The sequence below is a fragment of the Falco rusticolus genome, chromosome 3 (genome assembly GCF_015220075.1).
Source record: "Falco rusticolus isolate bFalRus1 chromosome 3, bFalRus1.pri, whole genome shotgun sequence".
In the NCBI taxonomy this organism is placed as follows: domain Eukaryota; kingdom Metazoa; phylum Chordata; class Aves; order Falconiformes; family Falconidae; genus Falco; species Falco rusticolus.
In genome coordinates, this window is record NC_051189.1 from 76,845,005 (window position 1) to 76,863,902 (window position 18,898).

The 18,898-nt window shown below is 40.4% G+C and overlaps 1 protein-coding gene across 3 annotated transcripts in view; it reads right to left on the minus strand.

Moving 5' to 3' along the window:
- Positions 1-7,587: 7,587 nt before the first annotated feature.
- The window catches only part of FHOD3 (formin homology 2 domain containing 3), a 417,165-nt gene continuing 405,854 nt past the window's right edge, over positions 7,588-18,898 (minus strand). For all 3 annotated transcript variants that reach the window (XM_037381206.1, XM_037381205.1, XM_037381207.1), the window contains one exon: positions 7,588-13,624. In XM_037381206.1, the coding sequence (XP_037237103.1) occupies positions 13,542-13,624 (83 nt within the window). In that variant the 3' untranslated portion in view covers positions 7,588-13,541. The remainder of the gene's footprint in view (positions 13,625-18,898) is intronic.

Sequence of the window (18,898 nt, forward strand, 5' to 3'; positions counted from 1 at the left end):
TTTTTTGTCACATTAATACCTTTGTGGTATTAGAATGGTCCCAGAGTCTTAATTAGCACAAAGAAAGTAAAAACCTTCAAACCTTTTGAAAATGAAAATCTTATTTTTTTTCCCAGATTCTTAATACTTTATTTTATATTTATCAAAATTTCAAAACTAATCTATTTTTTGAACTTTAAAAACATGGGTTTTATTTGAAAAAATAGAAACAGATTTTAAAAAATATCTTCCCCCCCACCCCTCCCCAAGAGGGTCCCCAAGACTGACCATCTTTCCAAACAGCACTGGTTTTAGTTTCCTCATCAAGAAATTCCAAATCAGTTCTGGTTACTTTAGTTTCCCAGGCTAGGTTCCATAATGTCTGTGTTGTCCCCTCCTCTGCCCCTCCCCCCTGTTTTTTAATTCTCTGCCCTCTGAGTTTTCTGATGACTTTTACATTCAAGTTCTCTTTTTCAAAGTCTCTAGATTTTGATCATAGAGCCTAGTCAGAAAATTTTCTGCATGAAATAGAAAAGAACATGTTTGTTTATCTCCCTCACTTGCTAGTAGTAATTTCTGTATTAAATATTAAGCTGACAGTAGAAAATGAGTATTTCAACCCAGTGGTCCTGTACATGATTACTTATTTCTGGATCCCAGGAAGGAAGCACAGAAGGGGAGCGCAGTGGTATTAGTTGGGAAGTGGTGGGTTGTCAGGGTTCTGCTCCGAGGAGTCTGTGCTTACTCCTGGGTCAGCACCCTGGCGTCAGAGACCACGCAAAGAAATTTATAGATTGTGTGCAATGAATTCCTGGAACCCAGTGCCAAAAAAAGTTAACAGAAACAAAAACATAGGACAATAAGCAACTGGAACCTTTAAGCTGATCAAAGCAAAAGCCAACTGCTACCTACCTGGAGTCAGAAATATTTCCAAGGACTTCTATTCTCTGTGTACTCTGACTTTGCGAGAAAACTACCCCTGAATACTGTAAAGACGGCAATGCTGTCAGGAAGAATATACCTTCTGAAAAGAATTTTTAGAGTTCCCTGCAAATTGTGGTACTAATATATACAGAAAACGTATACATTCTCTGCATTGCAGTAAGCCAGCTTTCTCTCCACAATTACACCCTTTTCACTTCCAAGGAGAAAGTTAAGCTGCTAACAGTCTGACTGGGGAGACCACAGAGCTATTTGACTCTCATCTTCCTATTTCCTCTGATCAGTTTTGGCAGCTAAGGATGAATTGCATTAAACTTTGCCTGTATCTGCTGACCCAAACAGTTTATTAAGAGAGAATAACTCCATCAGGGTGGACAAAGAGTGACCGAAAAAGGAGAAAACAAACCCAAGTTTAACCAAAGCTTCTGTCAGTGATATTTGTGAGATCCCTGGCTACAAGGGGAGTGACCAACTGCACGTTTCATTGAGCTTTCAGTACCACTGACACAATGCTGCACTAATTTCTGCTTGTTTAGGGGAGATACACATTTGTGAAACCCTCCCAGCTAATGACTGAAATACTCCTTAACAAGGTCTTGTGCAACACAAAGCACAGTACAGCCATCTCCACAATATTCAACTCCCCTTGAGATGAGAGGGCTCTGTGCTGTCTTGCTGGGGTTAAAAGACTCTGGCACCTTGTCTGCAGCCTCAAACTTGTTCTGATTATTGCCCTCATTAACTCTAGCAGCACCCTTACCAATAATTTTAGACATCCTAAGGGTATAAAAAGTTACTTGAAGAAGCCCTAAGGCTATTTGATGTGGGGAAAAAAAAAAGAGTATCCTTTACCAAGGAGACCTACTGGTCATTTCTGTGCCTGCTGCTGCTTCAATACAAATGTTGAAAACAGGAGAGCAACAGGCCAGAAAGCTGATGATGTTCACCCCAGCAAGAGTCCTGTACATCAACCCCAGAGGCTGAGGAATGCACACGCCTTCTGCCAAAGACAGAGGTGCAACACTGTTGTAGTCAGAGTCCAACTCAGTCAGCCTCATACAGGGCACCAATTGTTGCAGCACAAGCAAACTATCAGGCTGTAACAAGGCTTTTACCATCCGTCAGTCTACTGTTCCTGCTGTTTCTCCTTCCTTCAGAGAACAGACGACACTCCTCCTCCCCCACCCAGCCCCCCTCACACTCCTCAGGGCAATTTAACCACTTAGCAGGAAGGAGCTACAGCTGCACATCATCCATGTCAATCAACCCACTGCCTTCCAGGCAAGGCCACAGCTGCATGTTATCAATGCTGATCAACCCACGGCCTTCATTCCTCTACACAATACCAGCTGAACCACAGCTTACCCTGTGTACCACAGTCAGGATTTGACTATAGCCCAGGGGTCCTCAAACTACAGCCTGTGGGCTGGATACGGCCCCCCAGGGTCCTCAACCCGGCCCCCGGTGTTTACAGACCCCCCCCACCAGGGGTTGGGGGGGGAAACCAAGCAGCCGCAGATGGCTGCCTGCCACTGCATCCGCGCGCTGGCCCCCTGGTTAAACAGTTTGAGGACCCCTGGTATAGCCCAACAAGAGGTGATGTCCTTGCTGCCATGGACTGAAGTAATTTGTGATGTTCTGAAGGCAGCATGGCCCAGAATAGCTTCTTTCTGTGATGTTTGCCTCATTTATGTTGCATTTATATTTTTGGTGCTCATTGCAAAAGAATAAATCTTGGCAGTTTTCAAACTCTTTAAAAACAGATTTTAGATAGCCTGCTTAAGGCAAATCCATTTAACAGTTGGGAAATGTATGATGTCCCCTTTCTTGTCCTCTCTGTTTGTACATATTGCCCTTCTCTCCTTATGGTCACACAGGTCATAATCCATCCCCTTCTTGTTTTCATGTAGATTAATCAATACACAACTTCTCTAAAGTCAGCCTTTCTACCTTGCACATTCAACTAAACATCCCCCCTCCTTCAAACTTACTACTGCATCTGGGCTTACTGTTGCTGCTAAAATGAGCTCTTCAGTTTTCTTTGCTGGATTCACCTGTATATCAAAACAAGAATCTTGTCATTAAGGCTTCCCCTCACTTACTTTTACCCTGTACTGCTGATTTGGGTCTTGCCATTGGCTTTCCTTTTTGTTACCCAAATCCTCACCCCGCAGTGTCCTTTCTGCAGGGAGAACCCCTCTCTGATGGAGTCTCAGTTTTCACATGTGCCTCAGTGCTCCCTCTTACTGGGATCTTGTGAACTTCTGATGTCTAAACATGTAAGAAGTTGTGACTGTAGAAGTGAACACTGTGTAAGAAACAGGTGAAAAACTGGTGCTCATTCTTCAGGAGATCCATATCCCAGTGTACCAGTTCTTCTGCTTCATTGCTGGTTGGAGAGCTCATGCTCTGAAAGATACAAAGAGCAAGAAGCCTTGCTACTTTTTCACACTGTCCATCTCCCTTACCAATAAACGCTTTCCACAAGTAAAACCACTCATAACCATCTCATTGCCTTTCCACCTTGCAAAAATATGTTCAGAAGTCAAAACAAAAAGATACCAGATTACAAAATCTACTTGCATATTCAAAAATCCACTTGTGAAATGCCATAAGCATAAATATGCACACAGATGCACTCTCCACAAACAATTTCTATAATGTTGGTGAGAGTTATTATAAAATATGAATATTTATCTTTTACGTACTTTAATGTAAAGCCCACTCTCAGATTAACTAATATCAAGTAATTAGAACTTTATGAATACCCTGATTACCTTTAGAAAGATTTGTAGGATATTTTTGAATAATAAGCAATTAACACATCATTCTATATGCAACCAAATTATTCCCACCATAGGAAAAAACCCAAACCTAAAGATGGTGTAAGTTAACATTGCGTGGAGGATGCAGGTTTGGAGAAGGAACTATTACATTAAGCAAAACTGCATGGCAAGAAACTTCTTATACCAGTAGTTCTTAAGACCAGCCTTGAACTTAACCAAGTTTCTAGTAACTCATCTACCCCTTGTCTGTCTGTAAAGATGTGGTAAAGAATTTTGTAACAATGATAGAGTTTCTACTAAAATTTGATTTTACTATGAGGAAATTTAATAGTTGTCATGTTCCATAGTAAAAAAAAACCAACCCAACCAATATTGCAATTGACTGTTCCAGGTTGTTTTGTTTTCAGACTTTGCAGTGTTTTGGCTTCTAAAAAGATGTAGAACTTCCAGACTATATAATTTTGGATGCTAGCTGTGTTTCATCCCACATGCTTGTAATCTGAACACATTTCAGATAATTTCTCTGGAAGCAAGGATTCACTCTTGGTTTTCAGGCTATAGTGTGCTATCTGTTCTTGAAAGAGAACTCCCTAGTGAAACTGATGAGGTTAAAATGATTTAGGGCCTTTTTGTCAGAGAAACAGTTCCATTTTCCATCAAGTTTAACATTGCAATAGTTATCTTTGGGGGCTTGATTCAACCTCACTGAAGTCCATCAGGCTCTTTTCATTGCTCACAGAGCCAACAGCATCAAATTTTCATTTGGCTTTAGTCACTACTGCCTGATATTCAATATACTTTATCATCATACTCACAGCTAGCTTTATATAGGTCATCAGTGTCGATACTGTGATTATTTAGACTGTTATTTATTAAGCCATATAGCTATTGTTCCCTATAATTAACGCAGTATACTTGGGAGGTGTTGCAGAAAAGCCTATGTGGAGGCAGTCTAGTTTGTGTTCAAATAGGTATCTTAGCACTTCTTAAGAAGTTTCTTTCTTTCTTGACTTTGCTATGAGGTCAATAATTTTCCGTAAGTTTATGTGGGGAAAAAGTTTGTTGAAACGATACCCAGGGCCTCTTTTTAACAATAATTTTCCTTTGCTTTATCTTGCCAAGATTATTTAAGCCTCTGAGTGCATAGTTATAGGAAGTTTGGACAAGGATGGAAGGAGGATTCATTTTTTTGAGGTCTCGTTCAAGAGTCTGAATATTTCATTGCTTTATTAAAAAGGAGAATTTTCACCCTGCTGTAACTTTTGGATACCTGCAAGAAATGTGTTTTCACAGGTTACTCCAAGGTTTTTAGTACAAACACTTACATACAACATGCAGTCATGGCATGTGCCTTTGTGGCGATGGACACACTCCAGAGCCTTTGGCACCTGTCGGTCCCTCACCTGAGCCCTGCCTGCCTGTGGAAGGGCTTTGTGCTCCCTGTACCAGGGAGAAGATTTCAAATCACTTCTGTTAATCAAACGTGGGGCTCTTTCAAGAAAGGCTTGGCTAATGTTGCCTTGAGACAGTTCCAGTACAATATTTACTGGAGTCTGTGACATGGGTTTGACCTCACCTTTGCCTTCAAGTTTGTCCAGTTTCAAGTGCCGTTGGATTTCACTGGTATTTTCTTATTCTTAGTTGCTTGTTAACTACTGCTCTTCTTGTATTACCTTAAGTATGGATCAAATAAAGGAAAATATATATAAAAGTTAAGACTAGTCATTTTGTCTGTTGTCTAGGCAGTGAGATCTGAACACTCACCAAGACCGGGCTATAAACTTGTTTATAAGTTTTTAACATACACTTAAAACATTTCTGGTCATCATTACAGCAATAATGGTGCAGAATGTGCCTGGTGATCCTGGGAGTCCCATTTGGGACACCGAAAGGGTCTCACCCTCCCCAGAGTTGGTACGCATCTTCTGTATGTTACATGCTCCATGGGGTTTTCCAGATAGATCCAGATAAATAACAAATGAAAGGCTCTTGACTCAGCTTAAGCAAGACAGCATGCTTGGTGAAGTGGTGGGAGAGGGGTGGGTGCTGGGGAGGAGAAGAGCCCCCTCTGACTCGCAGGAACTGAAATGCAGTATTACTGAGCAGAATACCTCCACAGATGGAGGAGTCCTGCTCCTGCTCAAAAATCGTTCAGGAAAAGCCAGGAATAGAGGCCCTTATTGGCATGACACCTCACGTAGACTGTGTTCCTTTCGGGATTTCCCAGCAGAGGTCCATCTCATCAGATAGTTGACTAACGAAGTACAGCCGTCATTCTTCATTTCCTGCGAAGAAACTCACAAGAGGTAAAGCTTCAAGAACAGCTCTCTCCATTTTCCAAACTGCGTTCCCATCAGAAAACTTGGAGAAGTTATAATAGGAAAAAAATGCATCTTTTTCTTTAGTTGTGTGTTCTCAAACTGTTCTGAAGCATCTATAAACCAGGGCACGCAGCTGTGCAATGGATAATCTGCATACTTACTAGTTCTCTGACTACAGGCCAGAGGCTGCTCTGTGACAACGTAAAAGTTCTGACTGGGCACCAGGTCTGAAAAATATATGTACGCATTGTCATTGCACATCTGGAATTTAGAACTGCTAATGGATATGCTGTGATAGAAAAGAGAAGTGTCTGGCCAATAAACTTGGTTTATATATTTATTTTAAAAAGCATTACCACATTTCTGGCTAGTAGCCGTTCATCCTCTAGACTTTACACCAGTGCATCTGGAATGCTAAGCAGCTCTTTCAGGGATGCAGCCATATCCCAGAAGGCAACTTTTTATTTGAAATAGCTTTAAAAACTAATTAAAAAGGAGGAAGGTGGTGTTTTTCCCTATGGAGGTTTACATACCTAGCTTTTTATACCAGCTCCTACAATCTCTGAAACCATAGGTAAAAATTCTCTCTCAGACTCTCCGTTAACCTATTTTACCTTTGAGGATGCTTCTGAAAACATGTGTAGCTGTCATTGAATAATGGACTTTGACTTTACGTGTGCAGCTCTGAAGACCAATGACTTGGAGTAGTTTGTTGCAGGACCAGCAGTAGAAATCTGAGCATTTTAAGTTTCTGTGTGTCATTTTGACCCCCTTCTCATTGTACTCACCGAACCTGCACTCAGAGCAGGTGCAAGACTCCCTGTGCTACGGGTCACCCTCCACAGGGCTAGGGACATCCCATTTGTCAGCTTGGGCTCTCTCACGTGTGGGGAAATTGCAAGAAAAGAAAGAATCAGACACCAGCAAATAAAGAAAACTGCAAGACCACTGCCTGTCCAGGTGCACTCATAGATGGCCACCAGAAAATTACATTCCACAGTGATGCATGAAATGTATTTCAGCCAAGTTAAAGGCATGTCTCGTTTACTGGCCACCTTCAGAGTTATGAAGCCCTGGCAGACATGGAGTGTTTCACATCTTGATGCAGATGCAATCTGAAACGCTCCCCTGCACACAGGTAGTCTTTCATTTTATTTATATTTGCTTCTATAAATCTCATACCTTTACGCAATGTGCTCTGAGCACAGAGTATTTTTAAGGCAGGAACCAACTCCAAGCCAATGGCAGCAAGCAGTAACCCTGTATGTTTAGTGAGGATTTGTAGGGCTGGATTACTGAAATCCTTGAGAACCAGAGACACATTTTCATTTTCTTCACTCAAGATTAGGAATTAGGCTCAACTTGTGAAACTAGGGGTAAAAGATCAGTTTTTTATGATGAGACCACCCAGATGGCTTAATGGCAGCTGTTTTGTTGTCCACATGGTGGCTTTGCAGATACTTAGAGGATATGAAAAAAATAACCCATTACCCCTTCCCACCCATTTCCCACCGAAGCTCCCGTGATTGGCTTCATCAACAAAACCAGAACCAGCCCAGTCAGTGCTTTATAAAGCTTTATTGCAAGATGTGTTTACATAATGCTGTAGAGGTGAGCCATTTAACTACTTATATTAAGAAATTTTGGACACAGGTTTGTGGTCAGTTTTCCATATTGACCCTGCATGGCACAGGATAAAAAAAAAAAAAAAAAAAAAAAAAAAAAGTGTGATTGCATCCTTCCAGACAGTAAAGTGGGGAGAGTGGGGGGAGAAGAGACAGATGAGGGGTGTGTTAAAAAGAAAATCCCCTGGTTTAGAATAAATGTGAAAAAGCTTCTGAAGGATCAACACAAATGGTAGGTGAGCTTTGTGTGTAGTAAAATCTTAAAGAGTAATTCAAGTTCTTTATGAAATAAAACCGAGAAACAAAAATGCGCTTTTATGGGCAATTAAATTTAACATAAAACAAATTAACCTAGAATGAGAAAACAAACAAAAACAAAAACTCAACCAAAAGGACCTGTAGATAACATCTCTGCCCATGCATGGCTTGTTTTTTAAATTACAATTCACAGAATAACACTGCTGGAAAGCCTATTTTACACTATGCTACACAAAACATGAAAAAACATGAGTAGTGACATTTACACAATTTTACAGTATTTTTCCTTTGCCTAAGAAACACATCCTTTTCTACTTTACATTTTTTTACAATTCCCAGCTCACAAAAAAGGACACTATACGCGTAGACAGTCTTTAAAAAGGAGAAATGTACCCAATGCTACAAATAAACCTTTTCTTTCACAGAAGCCTCTGTATTAGATAGTGATTAAACAAAATATATCTCTATGCCACTCGATGTGAAATGGACTAATTAAAAATATTTTTTTTCGGTTTTTTCTTTTTTTTTTTTTTTGCGTAAACATAAAACTATAGAACATCTCTGAAACTTCTTGCATTAATTGCTATGTAACTATTAGACTGCTTGCCAAAAACTTATTTGGATCGTATCTGAAATGCCAATTGAGCCAATTGCTGCCCTATTAAAAAAAAAAAAAGGAAGGTAAGCCTTACAGGTTGTTTGAGTGTTTGCAAATCATCTTCAAGAATTGCCTATAACCACATATTTTCTCTTATGAAAATGCTTCAGTTTATTTTCTTTCAGAGCCTGTAAGTACCTGGCAGTTTTTCCTTTGGAGAAACATCAACAGCTGTAGTCCTTACAGTTTAGGCAAGTATTTCCTGCGTCCCGATGCTGGAAATGCAGGGCCATCATCCAGCACACAGGGTCAGGCTCTGCCTGCACACTCACGCACAACCCACCTCGAAATTGATGAGAGGAGTGGTACATGTGCAGTGAGCATACAGGAGTGGGAAAGAGAGAGGAATATGCTCGTGCTTCTGTCTGATACCATGTCCCTGCACATCCTTTAGGTCGAGGCAGGCAGCGTGTACGCCTGCCTACGAGATGTAGCGGGAGGAGAAAGGGTGTGAAACTGGTAGGCCATTGCCTTGTCCCCATTCATCTCAGTGAAATCAAAGCATTGTAAAAACAAAAACCACACAGTGTACACACACCTGAATCCAGACTACTACCACCAGCCAAATGTTTCTAAAGCGTTTTAGGCAGACGCTCGCTGTTGTTATTACACTACCAGGGACACCGGCGTAGAGCGGTGCCCGATACGAGGAAATATTTACTGCACCTACAGTGGCATTGTGCTCCTCGGGTTTGCAGGAGATGCTGCAGCCCTCACTTGTGACTTGTCAGTAGCTTTTAGCGTTTGCCAGGGTATGTCTAGAGCATAGCACACTGGGGATTTAAGGTGCTCGCCTGCCACGTTATCTAGTACCTTGAGGGGGAACGGAGCACCCTGCAGGAGGCCCTTGCTGTTCAGTCACACCAAGACTCTGACAACCAATTTCTGTTAAATCAGGGCATGAACTCTTACCTATATATATGTATATATATATATATGACTTTCTATGAAGGTAAAAGCCAGTCTTGTCTACCTACAAATGTGATGCCTTATTTTGCTGACAGAGTCGATCACTGCAGAGATTTATGATAAAAGAGGGTCAAAAGAGAAAAAGCAATGTATTTTGAACACTGCTTTTATGCTGTTTCCAGTATTTATTGGAGCAAGAAAGACCCTCATTAAACCAGCATTTTTTTTGTTGATTTTGGATTATGGACAGGGATCTATGTCTAAACAGAAGGGTCACACATAGCAGCCAAGGGGCTATAAAACATCTGGAATCCATGAGCCTGGTGCCTGGCCTTACTGAAAGGTGAAGAGTGATGAATTTAATTTTTGTGAGGGATCTTTCATTCTCGATTGTGGCACACAGCATTCCCTGGGGGTGTTTCTTCACCGCAGCCATATAACTGCTACTAAAAGTTATCCCTCAGCTGGGAGCAAGGGAATACAAAGTATTGCTATGCAGTCTGTTTCTAAACACCAAGAGAGATGAAAGGAAATTAGGATAGTTTCCCTTTGGTGGCCATTTCATATGCTAAAGTTTACCTCAGCATCCAAATTGGGAAGGCATTATGTTGGTAGACGGACAGACAAGTTATTGGCAGCAGATGGGTGCTGGAATGAACACCAGCAGCAACTCTGAGAGCTCGGTGGAGATACAGAACTCTGAGTGCTACATTTGCAGCTGACTGGTACTATGAGAAAGAGAGGTAGTTATTATGGCTGCAAGTGTTTAAAAACAGCCTTCACGGAGCTCTAAGTGAGAAATGGGAACATGTGTTACTACATTGTGTTTCCAAGACCTTTATACTTGTCACAAAACCAATCCACATCTCACACACATTTTAAAACAATTGCTACTTCCTTACAGTGGGCTCTTTCGATGATGGAGGGGCAGGCAGCAACTCAAAACCTGAAGGTTACAACCTGATTAGACAGAGGCATGCAAATATAACCAATTCCTCCAATTCATCTGGGATCCAGCAGTCAGATGAAGGGGAACAAATGTTATTTCCACAGTCAGGACACGCCAGCAGACTCTGGAGGAAATACTGCCACCATACAGATTAGCACATTGGGCCACTGTGCCACTTTTACTAGGAACCAAAATGGAAATCTTTTCTGTAGTTCTTGCATTGTTACTGTGTTTCATGACCTTGTTGCAATAAACATTTTAGACAGTGGAATGAAGCTGACTGTACACTACTGCATAAACAAGACCAAGTTATCCTTCAGAAAAAATGGTATCGGTTTTACACATACAGAGCAGGAACAGAAAAAGAAACACAATGGAAAAATAGACAAGGAAGAATATGCTTCACATTAAGACAGTTGCATCCAGAGAATCTGAAAGAAACCAGCTTTTTTTCCTGAACTTATTCTAACCCCACTCCCCATATCTAATTTTCTCCTCCATAAGGGGCATATGAAGTTTTGCACTTTTTTTGCACAATTCTTGAAAAATACATATACCCAACTATGAGTATTTAATCAGCTATTGTGTTTCAGACACAGATGCTGAGCTATGTCTAAATGAAAGACAAATTAGTTTCCTGTTAGCAAGTGGTCACCAACAGCCACCTACTTTGCACATTCAGCACATTTTAATTATTCTGTTTTAAAAAATTGATTGATTTTCTCCCTCCAATCAAATACAGGACCTCTGTTGGCATAAATGCATTTTGTTGCATTTTTGCTTCTTTTCTCACTTAGCAAGTATCACAGTTCAACATAACCATTACATTCAGGGTATCTTCCTCTTGTTTCAGACTTCAAAGACCTCCACAAACCCCCATTACCTTCATTCCTTTGTTCTAAGCATCCTTAAGAGAGATTTTAAAAGCCCATAATGGTGAGCAGCACATAAAGTTCCACTTTAAAATCCAGATGCTTGTAGGTCTTGCTTGATGACAGTGAAATTAATTATATGCCGCTTCTTTCTGTTCCCTAACCAGCTTCCTTCTTTCCATAGCTTTCAAATACACGATTCATTTTATTAATTATACAACTACTGCCTTCTCCCTACTTGTAAAATTGACTTTTTAACAAGGTGAGGGGAAAACCACATCAGACTCAATGCTGTGCTTGAGAATCCTTGCTCATTAGCACCTTTCTACCCCATGGACCCTGAAACATGAAGATCCAAGGCATTGCCAGATAAAGAATTAAATGTTATGATCAAGAGGGTGGACAGTATAGATAGGACATTCAATTGCAAAACTCATTGCAGTGTTGTCAACTATCTGCGTTTTTCATCACTCGGATGCTGTGCTCAATGTGTTGTGATGGATGACCAAAGTTTCAAAGGTTTACTGTGTTTGGTTCAAGTATCCTGAACGATCTTCAGCAATTATCCCATCCTTAATGAGAGCAGAGTAGAATAACTTGCAGTACCTGACCTAGCTTAGGTGCCAGAAGCAACAAAGCTACGGCATTAGGAGCCCAGCATAGACTATTACTTAACCCTACTTTTCAAGTGTGTTTTGCAACTAAAATCAAACCCTGTTACCATGACTAAACTGCTGCAGTTCCCCACTTAACTAGCTTGAAGGAAGCCTCAGCTGTTACTGATGTGCAGATACACCCTTAGTCTTAGAGGCTAAGGCAACAGAAAGAGATAGTCTTGTGCATCCTTGAGTATCAATTGGCCATATACAGACTTTGGCTTAAAAAGTTCCCTTTTGCATTACCGTTGTTTGCAGTTCTCTTCACAGTGCCTCAGCACTGGCTAGAGTGACTGTGTTGAGTTCATCTTCACTGCTGTGTATGTCCGCAAAGGCAGACAAGACGACTAAAGGTTCTTCAAACACACATGCTGAGGGCAGTTATAAAAGTCAGTTATAAAACAGTGAGATAAGGACAAACATATTGGAGTGTTCACCATGGTACCCTCTCCACTTTCATCAAGGATAATCACAAAAAGAGTAAAGAACAGCAAAAATGCAGCAGCCTTTTAGCAGGGCTGTTTCATATTCAGATCCACTAATTTGAAATAAAATCATCACCACATTATCTTGCAGCAGACAAACGCAGCATGAAGGGCACAGGCAAGTGAACAAAACTTCTTGATCTTAGCATCTGAATGCATTTATCTAGTACATAAAGTTGTTGGCATAGATCTCTTTGAAACTGTACAAAAGCTCAGTACAGCCATAGCTCAACGAGAGGGAGGTGTTCTGTGTCCTCTCCTCTGTGTGCATGCTGCTATGTACAGTATGAGTGTGATTAATACATATTAATTCAGAATCCTAAACTTTCCACTTGTATTGCAGGCCATCTCCTGCCCCACAGGGTGAATCCCATTGAATAACATTGAGTTCCTACAAAAAGACATTATTTTCCTCCTGTCCAGGTGGAACAGTAAGGCCCCAGCACGAAAATCATGGTCCAGCTGGCTTCAGCAAGAGCATGATTTCACACCATGACTGTATGTGTATAGATACGCGCACACATGTCCACACATTCATTCTGTACATTTACAAAGGTACACATACATTTTTACATTCTTTGGTGGCAAAATAATAACAAAAAACCCCCAACAAACCACAGGGTTGCACAGACTGTGCATCTTTGCTTAATGAATCTACTTCAGGAAAATTGGTGTTGCTGTAACAGGGGTTATTTTGCCTCTTTAAGGACTGTTCCTCGCATTGACAAAATGCCATACATTTACAATGACTAAAACAGGGCACAAGGAAAGCCAACGTAAACACAGCTCACATAATGACAGCTAACTCAGAGAGAGCCCCCTCCTACCCACATCAACACACCACGAGAAGAAGAAGCCGTATGCTTCCAACTACAAGCACCCAAATGCTTCCTCAGTTACTGTCCGGATGTTGTGCTGAGCTGCAGAACACCCTTCTTCTGCCCTGGCTGGGGGGGGTTGCTTTTTGTTGCTTATTAAAATCGCACTATCGGAGGACAGGATGTTGGGAGCAGCAGAGGAGGCTGGCAAGTGAATGCCTCACCAAAGGGTTGTCAGCCTATGTGCTTCAGATGAATGGCTCTTGTCGCCACCTCTGGGACATCAAACCTGCATCTCAGAGGTGCTGATGAGGCCCAGTGCTTTGGCTTCTTCTGGTGTTAGTCCACTCTTTAGTGTCCTTCTCACTGGATAGTCGTAAAGTTCCAAAAGCAGGCAACAACAGCAACAGCAACAACAAAAATCCAAAGAAAATGCAAACAATTAGAAGTGATAATTACATGAAGACTTTCAGCTGAAAAAAAACCTGTTAACATGCAAGCTGAGTCATATCAAAAGTTGCTGTGTGCTCAGGGCCCCAAGATCAGAAACACTGAATAATGCCCTGTGCCAAATCCATGGGAGCATCAAATACCCAGCAACTCAAATCAGGCAAAAAGACATTTGTCATTTGACATGTAGTCAACAAAAACTTTTAAGGAATTTTAGGATTTTTTTTATCCGAAATTGTATCAAGTGATTTTCAGTCTACAGAAAGGATCATCTGCCTTATTATTTTATAGTTTCATAAAGATTTTTTAAAGAGGTTTTGGATCTCTATAGGGCTCAATTGAATTTACACTATAAAATCCTACATGAGCCTTTACAAGTGTAAAAAAACCCAACCCACCCAGAAGTTAAAAGGTTAAAAATGTGGCTACTTTACAGTCAATTCAAATAATTAAAACTACTGTCTTCATACACACTTCCCTTTCTCCTGTAATGCTCCCCCACCCTAGACCCATTTGGGTCATCTTTGCCGTTAATAGTCTGGAGCATTTTAGTTGAATCTAAATGATAAATCTAGGACTAAATCTCATTTCTTAAATTTTCTATGAAGTGTTCTGACTTCATAGCCCTGACATAAAACTTTTAAATTTTCTGATAGCCTTTTTTATTCAGAAACAAGTGACTATGTGACTGCATACACTGAGCATTAGCGTCCTCCTAGTTTTACTGGTGCCATGATTTTCAGGTGGATGGGCTTAATGGACATAAATGGGGTGTTCACTCCACACTTTGATGTTCCTCAGGTACAAAACGCACATTCAGAAGTTTAAGCTGCATGCAAAGCATAAACAACAAATCTATGTTGAAAAAAATATATCCAGAGCCCCAAAATAATCAAATCTAGAGGAAACTAGCAGAGAAACCAACTGCAAACAGTGGTTAAGGACTTCTTGCATTGCTATCATCTAGCAAAATTAAGACCACAAACTTATTGAGATACTCAGTCCATGTAGCTGAAACTGGGTGGTCACACTCAAGGGTCTAGCAGGAGTGAGAGGAGGGAATGGTCAGTGTCAGAGGATAAGAGAAGGAAAATATGGCACGGTTGAACATTTGATACCATGCAGGTAGAACAAACGTGATCTATGTTTGATAGTCAAACCGCTTTCATCAGTGACTAAGGTTAATCAAATAAGCTGAGTGTGCCACATGTGTAACTGTTCCTCCTTATCAAACACTTACTTGAAAGTTTTTCTTCAAAGCTCACTCCTTTTTCCTTCAGCATTTGCACACTTATTAATCACCGCTAGGAGTCTGCATGGCAGCCTTTTATAATACCCACTTTTTCCTACAAAACTGATCAGCAACACCTTCCAAGTTTAACAAAGCTTAGCTTAAAGCAGTACAAGGTGAAATGCAACTGATAAAGGTGAGATTAAGAAACACAAAAAGTACTACCAGAACAGCAACATATTTAAATAAATGCTCCGGTGTCCATGGTGTGGAATACCCAACATGGACTGTTTAGTCAGTCCTCAACACTGGCACACTTTTATACTGCTCAGATTTGATACCCAAATGTCCACGGTGGCAAATGTTAATTTCTAGACATGAGCTAGGAAATGTCTTTGGGTCTTAAAGTATCAGTGAATCACTCAATGCTTATTTCTATATCAAAATGAACAATATCAGGAGTGAAAGAACAAATCCAAGAAAGCTGCAATTGAAATATTTCTGTCTTACTAAAAGCAAAGACTTCCCCATGCAGCTCACCCACTTAGCTGCCTGCACTTTCTCTCCCCTGAACATTTTTTTTTTTTTTCTGTACCCTCTACCACATGCAGACAAACACAGACCATAGCTAGCTTGGCCACCAGGTAGCAGAGTCATGTTAAATAAATACGTGTACAGGAGACTGAACTTTCACTGGATGACTCTCTAGATGACATTACACCTTCTCACTGCAGGCAAATGTGAACTGGAAAACCAAATGCAGAACAAATCTCCACATTTCAGACACTTTTGCAGAAGTTTCAAATCGAACATATTCGTGGCTGCTCTCACACACATCCCCAGCTCTCTGGGACCACAATCCCTCATATTCGCAAACGCAGAACAATCACCACTGTAAAACAAAGTTATTTTTCTTGTCAGATGGTAAGACAGGCAGAGTGAGGGAAAGCAATCGCTAATCCTGTTTGCAAACATTTAACAGGAACTGGGGTGCTCTGCTAACACTGATCATGTACTGGAATAAGCAAAATTTAGGTCTTATTTATGACAATGTAATTCTGGAATGGCCTTCTTTAGGTCAGTGCAATTATTACTGCACAAATATCTGGGCTGAGACTTTGTCTAGCAACTGAAAGGGAAATGTGTGCCTCTAACTCCCACCAAGCAGTATACAGTTGTCTAAATTCCTCCATCATCCCGAGTGACAGGATTACTAGTTTACTAGGAAAAGCCAAATGGATTTATGAGAACATACAGGCCTATTTGAAGAAAATTAGAGGAGTTTATATTCAGAAGTCACAGTCAGGAGTTAAAATATCATGGTAGAAACCATCTTCATGGCCAAATGAGGAAGAAAACTAAGAAGTCTTCTTTACATAAGCAAGGTTTCTCTTTGAATCTCCAGATGCGTACCCATCAAACATATGAAAATCTTAGTCTGAGGATCTCGTCTATTAACCCTTGGATGACTGAAAAAAAGAAATACTGTATGCAGCATGTGACAAGTGCCCTGTTCTGGGTTTTCTGCATGACTCGCACAACAGAGTCAAACCTCAGGTATGGACTTTTTGTGCCACTGAAAAACAAGTAGGAATGACGATGCTCAATGGATTGCATGGACGTACACAGCTGTAATTAAACAAAACAATCCCCCTGCATCCCTCAGCTGATTGTTCTAACTTATCTCTGCTGTCTTGTAATACAGAGAAAGATAGCTTCAATTTAAGATATGCCAGTAACCTAAGCTTTCAAGGCCAGCAGTTAGAAGAAAAGACCTCCAAGCAATGCAGGTCTTTGGTGGTCATAACAGATTGTCAAGAAAATAGTTATTAAAAAGCAAAGATGTGAAGAATCTTTTCACTGATGGACGCTGACTTGTATAAACTAAGCATGTAGGGCCAAATACTGCAAAGTGCTGTGACTACTGGCAAGATTAAAGCTGTCCACCATCAACAGGCAACCAGGATAACAGCTGACAGCATCATGGTCGAGACTCAGATAAGTGAATTCTTGTCCCTGCAATGCAACAGGCCAGTCTGACACCGATGAGTCCACCTGTAGTTTGAAGGAATTTGTATTTAGGGAGATGAAAGTGGCCTGATAAAGGGGCCTTTCATGTAAAAATTACATGTAATAAGTGAAAATTACTTACAGTAAATTCCCTCATTTGAAGATACAGTGGATGGATGCATATGAGTCACACAGGAACAAATTCCAGCCTCACCATTCTCTGCACTGGCTTGTGAACTATGGAGGTTTGTGAGTGATGAAGCCAGGAGAAAGCTGAGTTATTGACAGGAGCAGGGACTGCTCTGGGAGGTGGGTGAACCTTATCTTAACATGCTGTTAAACAGATATCCTCAGACATTTGTCTATGTCCTCACAAAGCACTTGGTAGGGTTCCTCTACCTTAGGAAAGCTCATGAACACATTCAGTCATCAAAACTGAATACAGAGAGGTATTTCCCTTCCATGTTTTACAGGCATTGCAAAATTACATTTCTCAAACTAGATTTTCACTCTCCCCTCTTCACTGAACTCTGTCGTGTCTCTAACTGTACTAGACGTATCTTGGCTTGTAAAAGTCTTGGCCTGATTCAGATCACATTAAACTGAGTTATGGAATGCATTTTGGAGGCAGTGACAATAAAAATAAGACTTTCAAGTGACCTTCTAGGTTCTTGAAGCAATTTTTAAAACATTTGCTAAAGAAACATAACATAGAGAGAAAATAACTTTACTCTGGTCACAAGCAAGGCCTGCTGAGATCCCATAACCAAGAAACTAAATGTTGTTTTTCTGGGGTCAGAGGGTGTGATATTTTTTGCTAATCAGGAAATCTAGAATTTTATTTGATATCCTGGCAGAATGCAGTGTGCTTATGATGAACTTGATGAATTTGACTCTGCCTATTGGGTCAAAATCTACACAGATACATAGCCCTCACAATACATTGGGAGTGATTTAAAAAAAGAGTAATTCCCTACCTGTGGCTTTGACAGAGAATAAAATTATCTAGAGTTTGATTTTCTTTTTAAAAAGCAGATAATGTTCCTAATTTCCCTTTCCTTATTTTTTTTATTTTATTTTTTTTAATAAAGATTCCACGAACAGTAAAGATCAGTCTGGCTGGCGCTGTTTATTCTTGCATTTGCAATGTTTTTTGACACGTGTGTCTCCACTTGTATGGATGAGTCACTTGAAATGCAGAAGAGATATGACCACTCTCCTGCTCAAGAAGTCACAGTATTAGTGTCATTCCTATTACAAAGGTGTGGCAGACACAGCTTTCTTTTGGTACCAGCTGCAAAGGTAATGCAGCTGCTAGCTGATGACTTAGAATGAAGAAAATTCCAGGTGGCTAAGACTTACACAGCAAGGACAGCAGGAAGGGCAGATTATGAGAGGCCGTACAGGCTAGTTCCATCATTTCATTTAATTTCATATATCCTAGTTTTATTTTCTGTTACCTACCCACACCCAGCTTGCACAGTCTATTTTCTCATATATTTACAGTTAACATATTCTCTTGGACTTCAATGAATCCAGCTATGGCAATTTTCAACTCAAAAATTCAATCCAGTCTTGCTCATATTCTCTTATTTTAATCCTTTTCTGCATTTGTGTTTTTATGTCACTATTGCTCTAAGTTGTACTTATGTTTAATTATGCATATATCATTGCTTAATGCAAATAGGCCTAAATGCTTAATAAAAGTACTAAAACATTACATGTAGATATTTTCTTACAGGGATTTGTAGGTGAATTTTTGGACTTTAGCGTGCACTTCTCTGAGGAAGCACAGTCAGCTGAAATGTGGTCTTTGTCTGGGTCAGCTACATAGAAAGCTCCAATAAACGATGTATAATTACTTATTACTGCCCTGCAGCTTTGCTTTGAGTCCTGTCCACACTTCATAGATGGCACAAGTCTCTGTAACACGAAACTCTGTAGTTCAC